General features: G+C 45.7%; 1 protein-coding gene across 1 annotated transcript in view; it reads right to left on the minus strand.

Annotated features, from left to right (window-relative positions):
* The window catches only part of UBAC2 (UBA domain containing 2), a 153,489-nt gene that overhangs the window by 10,536 nt on the left and 122,035 nt on the right, over positions 1-20,918 (minus strand). Inside the window, exon 9 of the mRNA XM_040991542.1 lies at positions 2,644-2,766. Within this exon, the coding sequence (XP_040847476.1) occupies positions 2,644-2,766 (123 nt within the window). The remainder of the gene's footprint in view (positions 1-2,643; positions 2,767-20,918) is intronic.

Genomic DNA, 20,918 nt, shown 5'->3' on the forward strand with positions numbered 1-20,918 from the left:
TCACATACACTCACAGTTGTACACACACACTCATATACTCTCATTTACATGTACACTCTAACACAGTTGCACATGTACGCAGACAGAGAGGCACATGTACACACATGCACACAGACTTTCAGACACAGCCACACGGACATACACATTTTCCCAGAGACACATGAACAAACCCAGACTCAAAGTCATACTCAGACACATACACAGTCAGAGACTCAGGTACACAGTTTGATGGACACACAGATAGACTCTTATTCACAAACACACAGGCCCACATACTCACACGTCTGTAGTCACAGACACTCTCAAACAGTACATACACACATACTCTCAGACACACAAACTCTCAGAAGCACCCTCACTCCCAGACTCCTAGTCACTCACACATGCAGTCGGAAGTTCTCAGTTACACGCACACACACACTCACTCAGAGACTCAGCTGCACAGATACACAGTCACAGGCTCTCAAATAGTTGCACACACTTGCATGTCCTCAGAAACACACTCACACATACTCACTGTCACAGATCCTCACACAGTCGCACAGACACACACACACATGCACAGACTCTCAGGTTACATATACACTCACATATTCTCAGACACACACACACACAGACTCCCACACACATGTACTCACTATCAGTCATACACATGTTCAGCCTCAGGCACAGTCACATGCTCTCAGAAACATGCATACTCACACACTGCCACAGACGCTCAGCTGCCTGCACATACACAGAGTCATGGCTCAGACATACACTTGCACCCTCAGACACACTCATATGCACATACACACTCAAACATGGGCACATTCTTAGACACACACTCTCATAGTTACACACACATAGACTCTCAGCAGTACATTCTCACACAGCTTCAGACACAACCCCACATACAGATCCTCTCACATACTCAGACGTACATACTCTCTCATACACAATTATGTGCACACGCATCCATCAAATCTATGATAGTACTGCTGTGTCTAATTCAATCCCATGGAGTGCTTCCCTGCCTGCCCTTGTCTTACACTGGTATCCTCCTTTTTCCACAGTGAGAGCAACCTATTTGCTCACTTAAAATACATAAGGCAAACACACATCAAACTTACCACATATAAAATATAAATTTATCTATACTCACTCTAGTATAAAAAAGAAACCTAGGAAGAAGAGTGTGATTTGTTTTGCAGAGTCTGGCCTCCCGGTGAGACTGGCTAGGACACCCATGTCACCCACCGGAGTGCCTGCTTTTGGTCTGTTAATTTTTCACTAGCTCAGGCTCCTGCTCCAGCTCTCTACTGATGCAGACCCGAGGGCAGTGAGGACAGTGACAGTTGCAGCCCCCAGGGGAGAGTTCCTGCCTGCTGTGGGCATTTGGGGAGCTTTTTCTCTCAGTTGCCAAAACAAGAGGGACTAAAAAAGCATCTCCCTTTGTCTTTAGAATGAGGTGTACTATGTTCAAAGTCACTGAGGTGAGTTTTGCTTCCCATGTGACTGTGCTATTCATTTGAAATATAGCTGGACCATTTGTTTCCTCATTTTTATGCCGATCCCTGTCTCTGGCAATTTGCTTTATGAACATATACAGTGAACATGGTTTAGAACTACACAAAAGTGAAAATCACACCAGAGGTAAACTCAGAGAAGGGTCACACCCTCTCTCTTCTTCCATTTCCTTCTCCCCTGCTTTGGCGGGCATCAAAGACTTTCAACCCTTTGTGTACATCAAGTGATGGTTGCCCCGGTAACCAGAGGAGGGCAGAGCTTGCTTCAAGCCCAGCCCCAGGCTGCAACCCAGGACAAAAGGCAGAATCTGGCGGGTCCCTGAGGCAGTGCAATCACCACTCCACCAATGAAAGGCCAAAGCAACCTGTTTAAGCTTCCGTGTCAGGGGGAGTTTAAAAGCCCCTTGGACCTCTCTTCCTGGCTTCTTCTTCCTCTGTAACCCTCTCCTTCATGTCAGTCCTTCTGTTACATGGGAAAGGGAAGCCTATGACCATGGTTTCCTGGATAAAGGCCATCTAAATTCTTTTATATATTCAGCTGAAGTGTTCTTTCCCTGGTGGTTGGCGAATCTTACATCAAGTGTAGCAGGTATGACGATAAATTACCACAGTACCTTGCTGTCCCCCCTTCTCTTGCCTTGCTCAAACTCCTAAGACCCCTGGGCTGGCACTGTGGGGTAGTGGATTAAGTTGCCTCCCACAGTGCTGCATCCTATATAGATGATAGCTGTAGTCCAGCTGCTTCTTGCTAACGGGCCTTGGAAAACAGTGCAAGGAGGCCTAAGTTCCTGTAACTTTGTGGAAGACCCAGAAGAAGCTTCTGGATCTTGGCTTTGGCCTGGCCCAGCCCTGGCTGTTGTGTCCATTTGGGGAGTAAACCAGTGGATAGAAGACTGCTCTCTCTTTCTCTCTCTTTCAAACAAATACAAATCTTAAAACCACAACCAGAGCCTCCTAAGACAGAGTCACCAGTGAAGAACCAAAGTTGCTCTCACTGGCAGCAGTTGGGCAGATGTCAAAACCTTTGCATTTATAGGTTTGATTTCTTTCAAAACCAAGCTCTGATCTCTTATTGGCAAAAACCCCTTGAAGCATGAGGTGTGGGTTTAGGGTAAGTGGTAGAAGTTATCATTACCTGTTCCTCTGAAACCTCCAGAGGGGGGGATGCTTGCTGTTCAGGCCGCCGGCCATCTGGATAATTTACATTTCGCCGCTGACGCAACGGGGGGAACAGACGATTCCAATTGATCATTCCTCCCTACAAAGAGACCAACACATCATCAGGAGACCCAGAAAGGGAAGACACATCCAAATGCCTGGAGAGGCTTCCTTGTGACACAGCCATACTGCTCTGCTCTGGGCAAGCGATTTGTATCTCAGCACAACACTGTGCCAGCAATACAACTGAATCGGCAACCTGTGCAGGCGCACGGAAGAGAAATGATGGAGGCAGCAGGGCAGGAGCTCTGGGAGGCAGCAGCAGACAATCCCAGCATTCCTCATCTGAGGCCAAATATAAGATTTATTGGAGTCCCAGAAGGTACAGAAAGACAAGCTAGGGTTAAAAACATATTGAATGAAATAATAAAGCAAGATTTCCCTAATCTAGGGAAAGAATTGGGAAACAACATCCACGAGGGGTACAGAGCTCCAAACAGGCTTGATCAAAAGCGATCTTCACCAAGACACATGATCATCAAGCTCTCTTCAACTAAACATAAGGAAAAGATCCTTAAATGTGCACGTGAAAAAAAAAATCAGTTGATATATAAAGGAATGCCAATTAAACTCACAGGAGATCTCTCATAGGAAACTCTACAGGCAAGAAGAGAATGGAGCGATATATTCCAGATTCTAAAAGAAAAAAATTGTTGGCTTAGGATAACATATCCAGCAAAACTCTCCTTCGTCTTTGAAAATGAAATAAAATTCTTCCACAGTAAAGAAAAGTTAAAAGAATTTGCCTCTTCCAAACCTGCCTTACAAAGGATACTTAAATATGTTTTCTTGACAGAGAAAAGGAATAGCACCTACCAAAACCAAAGGCAAATGGGAAGAACATCCCAGTAAAATTACAACAGAAGACTAAACCCATAAACAACCCATTCCTAAAATGACAGGACCAAAGTACCACCCATTCATATTAACCCTGAATATAAATGCCTTAAACTCATCAATCAAACGTCATAGATTAGTAGACTGGATGAAAAAAAACAAAACCCATCTATTTGTTGCCTACAGGAGACACATTTTACCAACAAAGATCAGCAGAAACTATATCTCATGGATTTTGATTTTTGTTGTTAGTTTTATCTCTTCAAAAACACTTTCTTCTGATTAAATTCTTCAATGACTCATAGATCATACAGTAACATCATTTTCTTCAAAAAGGTTCTTGATTTTTTTTCATTTCTTCAGCAACACATTGGTCATTCAGTAACATGTTATTTAACTTCATAGTGTTGTTAATTTTTTTCTTCCTCTTGCTAATTTTGTTTTGTGGCTTTTCATTAAAGGGGTTGTATAGTAACTGTGCAATGGAGACTATCATATCCAGATGTGAGGATACAATGCAGTATGCATCTCTACTTCCAGACAAAGATGGACTCTTAATGAAACTGTTTACTATATGACAATAGGATGCTGGACTCTCTGCCATTGTCCATGCCCACAAGGATGGACATATGACTGTGTATGAAGAACTATACTTTAGTAATGTTATAGGGGAACTCAGTGAGGGGGGAGGGAAAAGGAGAGGGGATAAGGGAAATCTCAGGGTCATGGAACAGTATGATAAAATGATATTAATAAAAAGTAAAAAAAAGAAAAAGAATACAGGCATAGTCCTTCAGCACAGTAGCTAAGTTGTTGCCTGTGGTATGGCATCCAGTATCAAGTACTGGTCCCATCCTGGCTTCTCCGCTTCTGATCCAGCTCACTGTTGATGAGCCTGGGAGAGCAGCAGAGGATGGCTCAAGTGCTTAGACCATTGCCACCCATGTGGGAGACAAGGATGGAACTCCTGGTTCCTGCCTCTGGCTTGGCCCCATCAGGCTGTTGCAACCTTTCCGGAAATGAACTAGCAGATGGAAGAACTTTTTGTCTCTCCCCCTATTCCTATCAGTCTGCCTTTCAAATAAATAAAATAAGCCTTAAAATGAAACAGTACAAAGAATACAGATACACAAATACTTATGATTTTTTTTTAAAAAAAGGAATAAAATTAGGAGATACTAAGAGTGAATAATAGACCATTTCCTAAAAAAGTTTGTGGGTCACAACTAATTACCAATATAACTTCTGAATATTGAACTTTAACACGGAGAAATGAATGCTAAAAACCATCGTTAAGTACAATTAACTAAAGCTGCAGATGAGGGGCTGGCGCAGTGGCACTGCATGTTAATGCTCTACCTGCAAGTGCCAGGATCCCATGTTGGCGCCAGTTTATGTCCCAGCTGTTTCACTTTCTATCCATCCAGCTTTCTTCTTACAGCCTGGGAAAGCAGTCTAGAATGGCCCAAGGTTTTGAGACCCTACACCCACATGGGAGACCCAGCAGAAGATCTTGGTCTTGGGTTGGAATGGGCTGAGCTCTGGTTGTTGTGGCCTCTCCCTGTTTCTAAATCAGCCTTCCAAATAAAATCAATATATCTTTAAAAAAATCAATTGAATAAATGTGATAATGTTGATGGCACAGAAGCATGAATAATTAATATTAAGAATAACGCACAATGAATAAATGGCAGACTTAAAAATCATAAAAGTATTTCTAACCATAGCTTTCATGGAATAATTTCCTGGAAAAAATATAAATTACTATAAAACTTACCCATCAATAAGCAGAAATTGATGGTCAATTTTTAAACTGTTCAGGAATATCTACTAAAGCCCAACAAATATGTATGACTCAACAATTCTATTCTGAGATAACAAAAGCAAGCATACACTGACCACAAAGACTAAAGTATTCTGAACAGTACCAGCTGAGATGTATATTTGGCTTTACTCCTGAGAGAACTAGGAATACGACTTGACAAACTTTAATGCCAGCCATGAAGTAACAAGAAGTCATGGCAGAATGAGAACAAAACCCAAACCAGAACCAATACCTTACTTATGGGCGGAAAGGGGGAAATAAAACTCATTATTCATCATGACTGTCCCCCTAGAAAGCCTGCGTGTCTACAAGGCAAGAGAACTAATGCTTTAGAAAATAGTACTATTTGCAGACAAGAAGGTTATAGGGTTCAGCAATTCAACCTAACCAGAGGTCGGCAGCATTTCTACGGAGGAAATGACACACTCAAACAAACAACACTGCCGAGCATTAAATGAGCGGCACCTGGGGAAGGCACATTCCCATGACGCCCACTGGCCCTGTCAATGCCAACCTGTACCAGGGACATCTGGGTGGCTCCCCACATGCTGTATTCTCTTTCCTTTAAAAATAGGTTTATTTCCTCCTTTGGGACACATGGCTGCCGTCTTAGCTTCCTGTCACCTGGCCCAGAAGGGGTAAGCAAGAGCCAGGAAAGGCCCCCAGGGGCAAGGGCACACCCTTCCTGGCTGAGGGAATGGCTGGTGCTCTGGAGGAAGTCACAGCAAGACAAAAGGAGCATCAGGATGTTGTCCCATCAGTCTGGGGCCGTTTGTGTCCTTCTGTGTTACTTGCTGTCATATGGCATTAAGCCTATTCCCAACTTCTAGATAGTGAAAATTCAAAAATGTTGGAATGTGTGTGTTTTGGTGGGACTGGATTTAAGCTCCAAAGCAGGCTGGGCACTTGGAAGACATGGAATAAAGGTGGGTTCTCTACCAGGCCACAGGACTCACTCCTCAGGAGTGAGTGCCCCACTATAGTTGGGCACTCTCAGCACAGGATGGGCAAGCATGCAAAAAAACACAAGTGAGTGCCAAAGTCAGAACAAACATGGACAGAGGACACATTGCTAATCAGCAGGCAGAGGGCAGGCAGGTCCTGCTTGTTGCAGGACCGGACCAGTATGGCAGACATGGAGAAAGATAAAGCAAGCCCTCTCCACAGACACAAACAAACTCCATTTATGAAACATTCAAATGGAAAGCTAAACTGTTAACATTTTTATTATTTAAAATTTATTTGAAAGTCAGAGAGGGACACACACACACACATACACACAAAGAGAAGGAAAAAGAGCCGTTACATCTGCTGGTTCATCCCCAAATGCTTACAACAGCAGCCTGCATTAAAGCCAGGAGCCTGGGGCTTAAGGTGGGTTTCCCATGTGGACAGCAGAGACACAAGCCCTTGAGCCATTGCCATCACTTGCTGTTTTCCAGGATGCAAAGGAGCAGGAACTGAGAGGGGAGCTGGGATTCTGATATGAGATGTGGGCGCAGTCTTAACTGTTCCCCAAACGTTCAAGCCTAGTTACGATTTTGTAAGAAATGAGAGAATATGCCATCAGGATGGAAAAGGGTTTCTAAAACAAAAACACAGAGCATAAAGTATTATTAAAAGATGGCTAAAAAACGACAATATTACCAGTAAGAACTTTGATATAAAAAACTCAGCTATTGATTTTTTTTTTAAAGACAAACTCCAGATTACGAGACTAGGCATACAATATATCAATGACAAAAAATAGTATTCAGAACACAAACAGTGGCTTAATAAACCAAAGGGGAAAAATAAATGACTGATGAGTAAAGCTGAGTATCTGAAAGGAGAGCTGACGGCAGAGGAAGCCCTGGGCTGATGACCATGTGGGCTTCAGCCTGACTTGTCAAGGAATGTAGGGAAGACAGCATGAGAGGCAGGAATCAAGTGACAGCCCTGAGCACGGGGATGAGGAACTGTGAGAGCTCCAAGCTCCTGAGCAGGTGACTAGCCAGCCCCAGGCTGGTGGAGTGTGTCCACGCTTGTCCAGGCGCTATAAGACAGTCCCAGTCCACGGCCCTGCAGCTGTCAGTGCCCCAGGGGCCATAGCTGAGAGTATTTTGTGAAGCACTGATCACCACAGCAAGAAAACAGAAAATTCAACTGTTCCCAAGTCATTCTGCTGCATAAGCGACCATTACACATAGGAGCAGCTAGAAAAAAAAAAAAACTAAATAGTGGTGTAAATGAACAGCTTGAATGAACAGGGAAAGCTCAAATGTGTATCTATAATACCAACTCAATGAATTTGAAATGTATGCACAACAATAGGCTATGCTTTAAAATTTTTTTCATATGGCTGTAAAATGGTGGTATTTTGCCTTCTATCCTGCATCTCCGTGTTCCACCCCTGGCCAGGGGGCATTTGGTAATGCCTGGAGACATTTTCATTTTCTGGTAGAAAAAGGGCATGAAGACAGGAAGGTGGTGTGCATTTGGCATCTTCTGGGTAGCAGCCAGAGTATGCTGCAAGACAAGCTAGAATATGTAGACTTGCCCCTAAGCAACACATACCCTGGGCCAACAAGTCAGCAGGATCAAAGCTGGGAAAGTCGAAGACAGGCCTTGAGAAGATGCAAGGAAAATACGCTGTGGACTAGGCATGCATGTCCAAGGTTTCTTTACACTAAAATAAACTTCTCAATTTCATTTTCCTGTGAACTTCTGGAAGTACCGTTATGTATATTAAAGACACAAAACCAGGCTGTGGCATTACATATATAACACACCAGCTACAGGACTGTGGGAAGGGCCAGGGGCCTTTAGTTGCACCTGTAACATTTCATTTCTTAAATGAGAGTTAAGATGAGACAAAACAAAACCAAACTTCAGTGGCCTGATACTACAAAAGTGCTTAAAAAGCAGAAAGTGCACAGAGGTTCCGGGTTCTAGGATGTTTTGACACGAAGCTGCTCTCTTCATGGGCTAAATATGAGCCTCTACAAACAGGAAATGTTTCCTCCAGCTCGGCTTCTTCAAAAGCAATAACCACATATTTTACAAAGGAAGAGGAAGCAGCTTGCACATTGGACAGATGTTTTATGAAGTATCTGCCATTAGCCGGCAAAGGAGGTTTTCAAATGAAATCAAGATCCTTGGGAAAACAAACCAAGAATGAAGCCTGAATGGGAGGAGCAGAGCAAGTTTCTAACAGCTTATGGCAGAGAAGTGACAGGAAATGGAAATTCATGCTTGTCAGCAGGCATCGGAAGCTTTTCCTGGGCACTTTCAGCTCCCCGGGGAAGGCAGAGCTAGGCATGTGACCCCACCGTTGCTCATGGGAGTTCACCACTTCCTCATGGGAAAGGGACACTTGCAGACGTGTTATGTTAAAACAAGGCAGGGCGGTACATAAAAAATAAGGGCGAAGCTGTGAGGCAAAAACTGGAAGAACTAGAAAACATCATATTGGGCACTAACAAACTATGGTCAAAGCACGGAGGCAAAATTTCAAAGTAACAGAGCTGCATTTTAAAGGACAAGAATAATTTCAGCAATGGGGAAGGACACAAGTTATTTTTGTCAAGGCATCCAAAGGCTGACTTCCAGGTGGGTTTAGATGAACTTCAAGAAGCAAAACAATGGAAAGTAGGAGGACAGAAAGGTGGAGGATGCTGGAGCTGGCCTTGTGCCTGTAGCACTGGCATCCCCATATGGGCACAGAGTTTGAGTGCTGGATGCTCCACTTTTGAGTCAGCTCCCTGAAAATGCGCTGGGAAAGCCGTGGAATATTGTTGAAGTGCTGGGGCCCCTGCACTCTTGCAGGGTGTCCAGAAGAAGCTCCTGACTTCCTGGCTTTGGAACAGCTAAATTCTAGCCGTTATGGCCATTAGCAGAGTGAACCTGCAGATGGAGATCGCTTTAACTCTGCCTTTCAAATAAATAAATAAATAATATATTTTATGAAAAATAAAGGTGTAGGTTGCTGAATGACAAAGAGCAGTGAGAGAGGGTGCACAGTTTTAACTCCCAGCTTTGCTCCTTGCTGGAGGACCCTCAGGAAAATTTTTTAATAACCTCACTGAACCACTGAACCCAAGTTTTTGCATCTGTAAATGGGAATAACAACTGTGCTCGGTGGGGTGGGAGGATAGTGTAAAAATCAAATGAACAAAGACATATAGGGAAAACAAAACAGAGCTTGAATACTTGAGGATCACCTCCTGTCATTGTCATTGCTAACATCTGAGCTGACATTTACAGTTATTTCTTTTTTTAAAAAAAGCTTTATTAATTTTTATTGGAAGGTAGATAAACAGAGAGGAAGATCTTCTACCCAATGGCTCACTCCCCAAGTGACTGCAATAGCTGGAGCTGAACCAAACTGAAGCCAGGAGCCAGGAGTTCTTCTGGGTCTCCCATGCAGGTGCAGGGTCCCAAGGCTTTGGGTCGTCCTGCTTTCCCAGGCCACAAGCCGGGAGCTGGATGGTATGTGGGGCCGCTGGGATTAGAACTGGCGCCCATATGGGATCCCGGGCGTGCAAGGCAAGGACTTTAACCACTATGCTATCGCGCCAGGCCCTAGTTACTTCTCCTCCTAGCTAAACTAGCTGGTACTTGCAGGGCTGTGGCAGATGGGAGGTCTGCATGCACTGCTCAGGTGGTCGCCCTGGCTCTGTACTCCACACAGCACACACTGCCTCAGCAGCCAAGCAGGTGCTCTGTAGAACAGCCATCTGGAGGCGCAGGTGACACGACTATGGCACTCAGAAAATCCCAACTTCCCAAAGCACCCATGTTTATTTTGAAAAGGCTATCCGTTGGGGAAAATGCATCCTTTAGGTCTAAGTCTCTGAGGGCTCTGAGAGCCTTTGTTACTCTGCCAGATCTGGCCCCTGTGCACTGCTGTCCATGGCTGCCTGTGGAACATTATGCTGGGATGACCCTAGGGAGCCTGGGAGGTGAGCAGCCATGAACGACAAGATTGTGATGGCTGAGCTGCAGCATGGGGGAGACACGCAACCTGGGGATGGATTCACGCTGCCGCAGAGCAAGGCCTCCCTCTGTGACCTCAAGGCGCATCCAGAGATGGCGGATTTGCATGACAGCCACGGTGACAGCCACAGCTCTTCTACCTGGCACAAAGAGCCCTTCCGTATGGACTCTGGCAGTGCAGTCTGTCCAGGATCAGGGAAGGTGGTGGGAGTTGGCAGACCCTGTCCAGCCCACACATGGAGGGAGTGTGCTGACTGACCACAGGCACGGTACCCCAGGATGATGTGTGTTCAGGGGCAGAGAAGACCAGGCTGTTGTGTAGCTGCAGCAGAAAGTGCAATCACCCGAGTCCTGGGTGTTGGCCAGTGCAGCTTGCAATTCTTTCAGTGAGGATGACACACATGAGCCTGCCTCCTGGGGGTGCTCGTTTTGGCACTCTGCTTGTGAAATCATTTCTGTTTCTCTTCCAGGCTACCAAGTACACCTTTATGGGGACCTGTGGGTTGTCCTTAGCCCTCTTTGGTTTGGGCTCTGGAAGCACTAGGCCCTATACCAAGTAACCCTCCTTAATTCTGTCTGTTTGTCTAGTCCTGGCCATGCCTTCCCAGTACCCTTAGGGTCTCCTTTCTCTACCTGTGTCCTTCAAACCCTCACATCCTTTCAGGTCCTGTGTGACAAGTGTTCTCTTCTCCTGCAGTGTTCTATGTCCAGATGCCCACCAGCTGGTGGGTTCTAGTTGCTACATCCGCGGTGAAGGCTCCAACCTCGTGTCCACACCAGTTATGGGTCTGAGAGCCTAGAACTGAACATCTCCAATAAAATGTCCCAGACACATCTCAAACAGACAGCTCCCAGGGAACTCATCTCTGGTCCTGGGTCTGTGCTGTGTCCTCAAGTCTGAGAGGGACATCATACCTACCCACCACAGGAGCCAGGCCACAAGTTTGTCAGTGACAACTTCTCTCTATCTTTTGAACCCACCGCTCCTGTCCACTGGCCCTCCCATGCCTGCTGTCTGCTGTCCACCGGCCCTCCTATACCTTGCTGTACACACCATCCAGGGCAGAGTAGTTGCAAGGGAGTTGCAGGACCAGACCCATCATGTTTCTTCTCCATTTAAACAACTTTCAAGAGCTTTCCACTGCCTCTTAAGAATATATAAAATAATTTATCATCACATTAAGAATCATAAACCTACTACCTTCTAATATATTCATGTTAAAAAAAACCCCCACACATTTCCCCAAATAGAAAAGAATAATAGTAGCACTGCTTTCTATTCTTGCATATCTCTTTGATGCCTAACTTAACAGAAGATAGCTGGATTGTAGTGTCTGCTTCTGGTTTTTTGAAGTATATGAAGAAAACCCAGGAGATAAACAGAAAAAAAAAGGCGGGGGTGGGGTGGGGAGAAGGACTGGCATTGTGGTGCAGTGGGTTGAGCTGCTGCCCGTCACACAGGCATCCCTAATGAGCACCAGTTTAAGTCCACCTCTGATCCAGATGCCTCCCTGCTAACATGTCTGGGAAAGCAGCAGAAGATACCCAAGTGCTAGGGCCTGGTATCCATGGGGGAGACTTGGACAGAGATCCTTTGGCTCAGCCAGGCTCAGCCCAGGCCAATGTGGCCATTTGTACAGTGAACCAGCAGTTGGAAGATATATCTCTCCCTCTCTATAACTATGCTTTTCAAACAAGCGGTGCCCAGCAAGCACCTCTTCACACCCCATGAGCAGCTCTTCTTAGATGCTACCACATAACCCCAGTGCTCTTAGGATGCAATGGAAGCATTTGACTTTGGCTTTCTGGGCTCCTGTATGTCTTTTCATGTCTGTGTAGATCTCCATGTCTGCCTTCACAATTCTCTCTGGGAGCCTGCCTCCATGGTTAGCTGCTCATCTCCAGTACTCTCATGGCTTAGCGAAACTTCTCTGGGACCCCTGTGCCTTGCACATGGCTGGCCTTAGGGCAACACTCCCATTTTGCCCTATGTGTAGGTCCAGACTCATGCAGTGACAAGCACACAGTGCCCAGGCAGTAAGGGGACAAATATACAGTAGAGCAGATTGCTGAGGGAGGTTCTAATGGGGTTATCTTAGCAAAGCCCTGGTGTTCATTGCAGCATGGAGAAGTGAGTGGTTAGTTCAGGAGGTCCACCAAGCACCTGGCTGGTACATTATTCAAAGACATGGTGCCTTCTCCTTCTAAACCAAGATCCAGTTGATACAAACAAGAGTGAGTGGGACAGTGAAGTGCAAAATACATGCTCACAGAAGCCTATGTGTGGGAGAATCAAGATGGCGGAATAGGGTAAAGACACATGTAAATGGATGGAAAAACATTTATCAGGATGAAGCAAAGAGGACATATTCAAGCAAATAGGAAAGGACAGAACAACAGCAGAGGGGTACGTGGCAACTGACAGACACGGGAAAGCAGCAGACACAACGGTGTGGTGTTCCAGTGGCATTCAGTGAACTGCAATCTGAACTCCACCAGCAGCCGGAACTCTACCAGCAACCAGGTGGGAAGGGACTTCCACTGGGAGCTTGGGAGGTGAACACAACCAAAGTACTGTCCGTCCTGCTGGTCCATTTGATTTGACCAGGAGCAGAGACAGAGCAGCAGATCCCAGGTGGGCAGTGCAAGAACAGGGTGGATTTCACAGCCCAGTCAGCCCCTTAGAGCTGAATTGGGTGCCATTTTGCATAAGGAGGCAAAGGCAAGGGAAAGGACTGAACACATGCTAAGCTGGGAGTGAACTCATTTCTGACTCAGTAAACTGCAGCGACGTGGCATTCTACAGGTTCTACCCAAGACAGGTCTAGGTAGCTCTCAGACCTGATGGCCAGCAGATCAAGAATTCTAGTAGTGGTAGTCAGGCGCCATTTTGTACACTGTGGCAACAGCTTTAGGACTGCAGGGGTAACAGTGAACTGCACATGTGTTGATCTCACAAGAACTCACCGAGTTCAGCGACCTGCAATGGTCCCACAGGAAAATAATACCAACTGTGGCATCGTACCAGTCAAAATAGGTCAGTGTGGCACCCAGACCTAACGTTCAACAGGTCCCGACAAGATCAGCACCACCAACAACCTAGTTATATAGGACACCTGGTGTCTCTCTAATTCTGGAACCCACTTCAACCGGAAGAGGGAGAAAGGTTGCAGAGACAATGGTGCAGCCTTAGCACGGTATCACAGGAGGAGGAGAGTGGTGAACCAGGAGCTGGGGCTGTGGAGACCACGGTAGAAATCTAACATAAGAACCCAGACCTGGAACTCGCTGGAGGTTGTGGCACAAGTGGTTGCAACCAAAAAGTTGTGCACCAATTGCAGTAAGTAAAATCACATTGTAGACCTGTGGGTGACACAGCTTAAAAACATGCCGCAAGGAAAAAACTCTGCTAACCAGAAGTATAATGACAAAAGAAGAGACAAAGGCACAATGAATATTACCGAAAACTCCCCTGCAAAGGAGCAAAACCCTATGCCAATCTCAGAGTTAACGGAGGAAGACAATGAGAAAATGGGGCATACAGAATTCATAAAGCTCATTTTAAAGCTTCTGATAAAAAATGAGAAACACATACAAGAGTTCAAAAAATTTAAGGAAGCAATAAAGCAAATCAAGGCTGATATATCAGAAATTAAGAACACAGTAGAGCAAATTAAAAGTACAATGGAGAGTCTCCAAAATAGAATGAAGCAAGCAGAAGAAAGAATCTCAGAATTGGAAGATATTTCCCGTCACCAGGAGAAACAAACAAAAGGATGGAAGCAGAACTGGGTCAAGCCAAAAAAAGTATTCAAGAATTGAAAGACACTATTAAAAGGCCAAGTATAAGATTTATTGGAGTCCCAGAAGGTACAGAAAGACAAGCTAGGGTTAAAAACATATTGAATGAAATAATAAAGCAAGATTTCCCTAATCTAGGGAAAGAATTGGGAAACAACATCCACGAGGGGTACAGAGCTCCAAACAGGCTTGATCAAAAGCGATCTTCACCAAGACACATGATCATCAAGCTCTCTTCAACTAAACATAAGGAAAAGATCCTTAAATGTGCACGTGAAAAAAAAAATCAGTTGATATATAAAGGAATGCCAATTAAACTCACAGGAGATCTCTCATAGGAAACTCTACAGGCAAGAAGAGAATGGAGCGACATATTCCAGATTCTAAAAGAAAAAAATTGTTGGCTTAGGATAACATATCCAGCAAAACTCTCCTTCGTCTTTGAAAATGAAATAAAATTCTTCCACAGTAAAGAAAAGTTAAAAGAATTTGCCTCTTCCAAACCTGCCTTACAAAGGATACTTAAATATGTTTTCTTGACAGAGAAAAGGAATAGCACCTACCAAAACCAAAGGCAAATGGGAAGAACATCCCAGTAAAATTACAACAGAAGACTAAACCCATAAACAACCCATTCCTAAAATGACAGGACCAAAGTACCGACCATACATGTTAAACTTTGAATGTAAATGCCTTAAGCTCAAACGTCATAGATTAATAGACTGGATTAAAAAACAACATCTACTTGTTGCCTACAGGAGACACATTTTACCAACAAAAATCAGCAGAAACTATATTGCATGGATTTTGTTGTTTTCTGCTAGTTTCATCTCTTCAAAACACTTCTGATTAAATCATTCAATGACTTGTAGATCGTACAGCAGCATCGTTTTCTTCAAGAAGGTTCTTGATTTTCATCTTTTCAGCTACAAGTTAGATATTTTTTGTAGCATGTTATTTAACTTCATGGTGTTGTTAATTTCTTTTTTCTCCCTGATGCTGATTTTGTTTTGTGGCTTTTCATTAAAGGGGATGTATAGTAGCTGTGCAATGGAGACCGTCATATCTACTAACATGTTATTTAATTTCATGGCATTGTAAATTTCTATTTTTCTTTTTATTATTGATTTTGTATTATGACTTTTCATTTAAGGGGATGTAAGCTGTAAAATGGAGACTAACATCCAGATGTGAGGAAGCAATGTACTATGCATTTCTACTTCCAGACAAAGATGGACTTGCAATGAAACTGTTCACTATATCTTGACAACAGGATGCTGGACTCTCTGCCATTATCCATGTCTGCAATGATGGACATATGACTGTGTATGAAGAAATATATTTTAGTAATGAAATAGAGGAACTATGTGGTGGGGGGAGACAATTGGGGAGGGGATAAAGGAAATGCCAGGAGCCTATGGAACTGTATCATTAAATGATAATAATAATAAAAAGTTGAAAAAAAAAGAAGCCTATGCGTAAATCCCTGTCCTGCTTCCAGCACTTCGTACAAGGTGTGGTCGAAGAGTGAATTTGACTTTCCATGTATTTTTTGCTGTCCTGACACCAGGCAAAGGTGGCTGGGTCAGAAAAGTGACTTGGCCATGCTGAGTCAACAGAACAAATGCACTAGAAACCAAATAGGAGGCCCTAAGGAGTAAAGTGTCGCTAAGGTGGGAGGGATAGCTGTTGATACTGAGTTCTAACAGTGCTACCAGTGGGTAGGAAAGACAACACCAGCATCAGCAAAAACTTCCTCACAAAACCGGAAAAAATAACCAGAAAAAAAACCAAGCAAAGCCTGCTACCAACACTACATACACGAACTAGTATACTCTTCACACCCAGGTGAGGACTGAGGACTGCTGAGCCTCTTCTGTGCCTCAGTAATGGCCTAAAATGCTGGGCCTTAGAACAGCTCAGGAGACTGTTAGCCAAGTGCCATGGAGCTCATCTTCAGCCTTCTGTCCCTCTGCCAACCGCACTCTCAGCAGGTGTTGTGGAAAACAGCAACCTGCATACTAGACGATTAAGTGAGCAAAACCCAGACTCCCCTGGCAGCCCTCATTTTCCCTTTTTCTTTGTGGTTTGTCCTGTTGAGCAGCCTGAAGGGCCAAGACTCTTCCACCAACAACATTCTTTTCAGCAAACCAGCCAGGAAAACAGGACATTCGCGAGACCCAGCACTTCCTTTGGCTTAGCTTTTTGCCTTCTGGCTTGGGAGATGGAGGCTTCCGCTTATACTTGCCCTGTCTCTCCTTCTGCCTCTGGTTGCCTGAGCACTGCAGGCTACAGACTTTGTCCATTCAATTCCTGCATTGGCAGGGCCAACGTCCTGGAGGGTATTTTAGGTGGACACACAGGCACCAGGAGAGCACACAGCACCTGGGACTGGACTGAGTGTATGAGCAAAGGCACACATATCAGGAGTTGCCTGTTCTCATTACTGTCTTTTAGGATACGGAGAGTATTTTACTTGTAGGTCACTTAGTTTCAACAAAACATGGCATCTGGCACAGTGGGGATTCTGGGAACAAGGCAACAGAACTCAGCCCAGCTTCACCATTCTCCTTGCTGCACAGCTGCAGCTCCCTGCTTTAGGCTCACCAGCTTCCACCCCCCACCTCTCCGCAGGTGGCTGTGGGCGGGGCTGTATCTGCAGTGACGTGGCTGCACCATGGGCAGGCCTGGCTAACGGATCACTCCCCTCTGGTGGTGACTCTTCCCTCTAGGGACAATTAGGACAATTGGGACATCCCACCCTTTTGGTTTGGTTTGGATTTGGGAGAACACTAATGGGAGTATTCGACCTCCTCAGTGCAGAGGTGGTGGTGGCAGGTGCAGGGCAGGTGCAGCAAGGTGCCCAGGCACCAGGCACTAGGGGACGACTTTCACTCCCTATTCTGGGACTTCTACCACCATACCTGGCATGCAATACAGAACAGGACTTTGCTGAGGACTCCTGGAGAAGTGGCCATGGGTGTGTGTCACGGGAGATGGACTACCCATTTCAGAAGGAATCCCCTCTGCTTCCCCCTTCATTCCTGTCTGCCAAATACTTGGTCATTGTCTTGCTTCCTAACGTGAACTCAAAAATGGTTAAATGGATGTCAGGTGAAATCAGCGCTGTACTTGCTACCAGTAAATGTTTTGATGGAGGAGGTGAAACTCGTTATTCAGAGTGAGATCAGGGATTACTCATGATTTCCCCTCTTTTTAGATCTGCTCCCCAGAGTCCTGTCAACCTCCCTCCCCTCTTCAGCAACCCTTTTAGTGTCCATCCTTGCCCTTCAGCCAGCACTGATACCCAGTTGTGCATGGAAGCTTGGGACCTAGCTCTTTCCCAGGATTGCCAACCTGCTGGCTCTCCGGGACTGCTGATCTTCCCTCTGAAGACGGTCTACCACCACTGCTGCAAGTCCCTGTCGTCCCCCTCTGAGCCTATGTCATGGCTCCCTGAGGGATGTGACTGCCACACTCATTTTCCCACCTGATCTGTACACGAGTGCAGGTCAAGGTCCTCTCCCGATACCAAAGCCTCAATGACCTGTTTGGAAGGTCAGCCCAGACCTGGTCCATCCTAAACTGTTTCTCACCTTTCCTTGGTGTACTGCCCTGCAGATAATACTGCTTCCCATGGAGTCCCTTGTCCTTCTCCCACCTGTTTCTGTACAGGGCACAGTTCTGATGCCTGTCTGTGCCTGGCTTCTTTCTCAACAGGCCAAACCTACTTCCTTCTCCCTTGATGGGACAGGGCACAGAACAGAGTGCGGGGTCTTTATGTGTCAAAAGGCAAACTGCGACTGGACAATTCTTAAGCCACCAAGAAGTGCCTCTTCCTCAGTATTCCACAGACACACATCCCAGAGGGCATGCAGCTCTCACCTGCCATATGACTGCCACTGTTTTAGCAGTGGGAGCCACTGACTGCCGAACTGCTGTCACAGGGGTCTGGGCAGACAGTATCCTCGGCTATTCAAGGTCACACTCTCCTGTCCTGCTCACCAGGGTTGGTCATGGATCTCCAACAAGACATGGGTGCCTTGAGCAACCACTCCTTCTCAGAGTCCAGTAATGGATAATGTGCGCCTGAGGAAGCGCAGGTGGAGAAGGGACATGGAGCGCAGGGGCCTTTCCATTGTCAAGCGTGTGTTCTCAGCTTTGGAGTGACTACACACCCCAGGAACAGGGGCAACTTGTAGGCCTCTCAACAGCCTCAACAGCAGGACCCTAACAAGTCTTGGGTGGCTAATCTACACTCATCTCAGCAAGGAGCTTTGATTCACAGCTCTGGAAATTCATGGCCTCCATCTGCTTTCTTCACAAACTACTTCTGACACTGCTGAGAGTCTGAGCCCCAGGGATGCAGGGGGACAGGGAGACTTCCATGAATCCAAGGTTGCTTGAAGTGATCAGAAGGCATTTTCCAGGAAGGCGTATGGGCATTGTAGTGGCCCGTTCTGCTTCATGAATACTTCTTGCTTTTGAAAGGGGTTGGGGGTAGGCTTCTTATCAGGGGAGAAAGAAATTTGTAAAAATGACTATGAGGTTTATTTTACATTCTGTTGCCCTACAATAAACTCAGGTATGGTTTAAAGTGATCAGTGCACAGCAAAAGGAAAACTCGTGACAAGCATTGTTTATGATGTTTAAGTTTCTAAAATTCCAAGCCTGTCATCCTCACTTGCTTGTTTCCTTACATTCTGTGAGACTGAGCCATGCCCTTTTTTCTCATGAAGGCACCAAGGCAGAATGGAAAACAGAAATGATTTTCTCGAGGTCACCTAATGAGTCAGGCCTGGGAAAGGATCAGAATGTAGACTGATCCTATCTTCCTGTTCTGAACTTGGTCAGAGGGGTCAGGATGAGCAACTATAAGAGCAGCAGAACAGAACAGCAGCCCCTACAAGGAGCAGACTCAGCCTCCGGCTCCGCCCCAGCCTCACTTGGAAACAGAGCTTTGCACCTAATTTTCATTTCATTTGCAGATTTTTATCAACTCTGTAGTAATAACTTATTCCACATTTGGTCCCCTGTGTTCACAGCCCATGAAAGAAGAAAGTCGTAAAAGGAACTGGTACACACTGATTAGATTGCTCGGGTGACAACAAAGTACAGCCACCTGACAAGGATGGTTTTCAAACCAAACTACCAAAAAGTGAAAGAGCACAGCTGAAAAGGAAAAGTGCTGAGAAGTGTACCACATACCCGGTGGCTGTCTCTCTGGTGGCCCTGGTTAAACGAGGCCTGGCACTCAAGTGGAGGGTTCCTCTTTGGCTCCCCTTCAGGGGTGCAGGGGAGGCCCAGGAGGGCGCTGCCTTACATACCAGGCACCGTGAAGCAGATGGTCACGCCAATGGGGGCACTAGTGAGGACAGAGTGCAATGGCTGCTTACTCAGAAAGCCAGCTGAGCTGGGAGGCAATGAGAAACCGTGCAGTGGTATGGCATGGAATAGAGCCAACGGGGCAGATCCTGGCACATATAATACACTGAGGGAATAAGCATGCCTGCTGTAACACAGGCGTACTTTGGAAGGGGTGCCATGTGGGAGAGGTTGGTCTGGAAGCCTGCTTAGAGCTGGTTCCCCTTTATAGAAATATCCAGAACAGACAGAGAGAGAGGGCAAGATGGTGGCTGCCTTGGTCTGGCTGGTAAGAGGACTGGGTGTCGGGGGGACTGCTAATGGGGAGAGAGCTTCTTTCTAGGGTGATGCAAACGTCCCAAAATGAACTGCTGGCAAAACTGGTACAGAAAAACTACTGACTTATCCACTCCAAAGGGGGTGGATTATGGGGCAAGTGAGTTCTACCTCAAGAGAGGTCTTAGAAATTACGCAGAGGATCTGGGGACATGTTGAGTAAGTGAGGAGTATTTCATCACATTAAAAATCCCTGACGAAGGATTCTCTCATGGCGTGGAAGGCTGAGATGACTCACTGTTGTGCTGTGTAAGATGGGGCCCGCGACAACTGTTGCTGGGGGTAGACAAAGAAAGAAGCTACTTTCACAGCCACAGAGCCCTACTAAGGGAGGGTGAGAGTGCCACTGGCTCCACGTCAAGCACACACTGAAAACCCTCGGCAGCTCGTGTGAATTGTCGCACCAACATCACCTTCCCTGCAGGTGGAACGCACTGCTCATTAACTATGAGAAACACTGGGCAGCCTTACACAGTGGGAAACAGACACCAAGCACCCTCTGTCTGGTTGGCCTCTTTCCTGCAGGAGTCCTTCAGAGTGGACTTCATCTGAACCCAGCTTCTAAAATAAATGGGGGTTTCACAGAAATGTCTTATGGAACATGCAAAGCCCAGTTCATGTTGTGCTGTTTAGAGTATTATCATTATCAGCCAACAGAGAGATCGGTGGCTCACAAATAAAACAAACGACTAAAACTCAGAGTGGATTCAGATTTCCTGATGAAGAGCTACTCTCACAGCTCCTGGTCAGAGAATCCTCTAGAACAGGGCTGGCATACAAACCTTGTAAAGAACTAAGTGTAAACAGCTTGGTTTCAAAGATCAAGAGGCAGTGATTCAGAGTATCATGCAAGCACTTAGCCCATCATTTCAAAATGCGAGAACCAGTGCAGGTATTTGGCATAGTATGTAGGTCACCTAAGAGGCCACATCCCCTTTCAGATGATCTGGGTTTGGGTCCCGGCTTTGCCCCACAACATGCTGCCATTCCAGAAGCTAGCTGCAAGCCCCAGGTTGCCACCTGTGCCATGCCCAATGGGCTACAGCTAGTGT

Source organism: Ochotona curzoniae, unplaced genomic scaffold, assembly GCF_017591425.1.
Source record: "Ochotona curzoniae isolate NIBS_2020 unplaced genomic scaffold, NIBS_Ocur_1.0 contig_64, whole genome shotgun sequence".
Taxonomy (NCBI): domain Eukaryota; kingdom Metazoa; phylum Chordata; class Mammalia; order Lagomorpha; family Ochotonidae; genus Ochotona; species Ochotona curzoniae.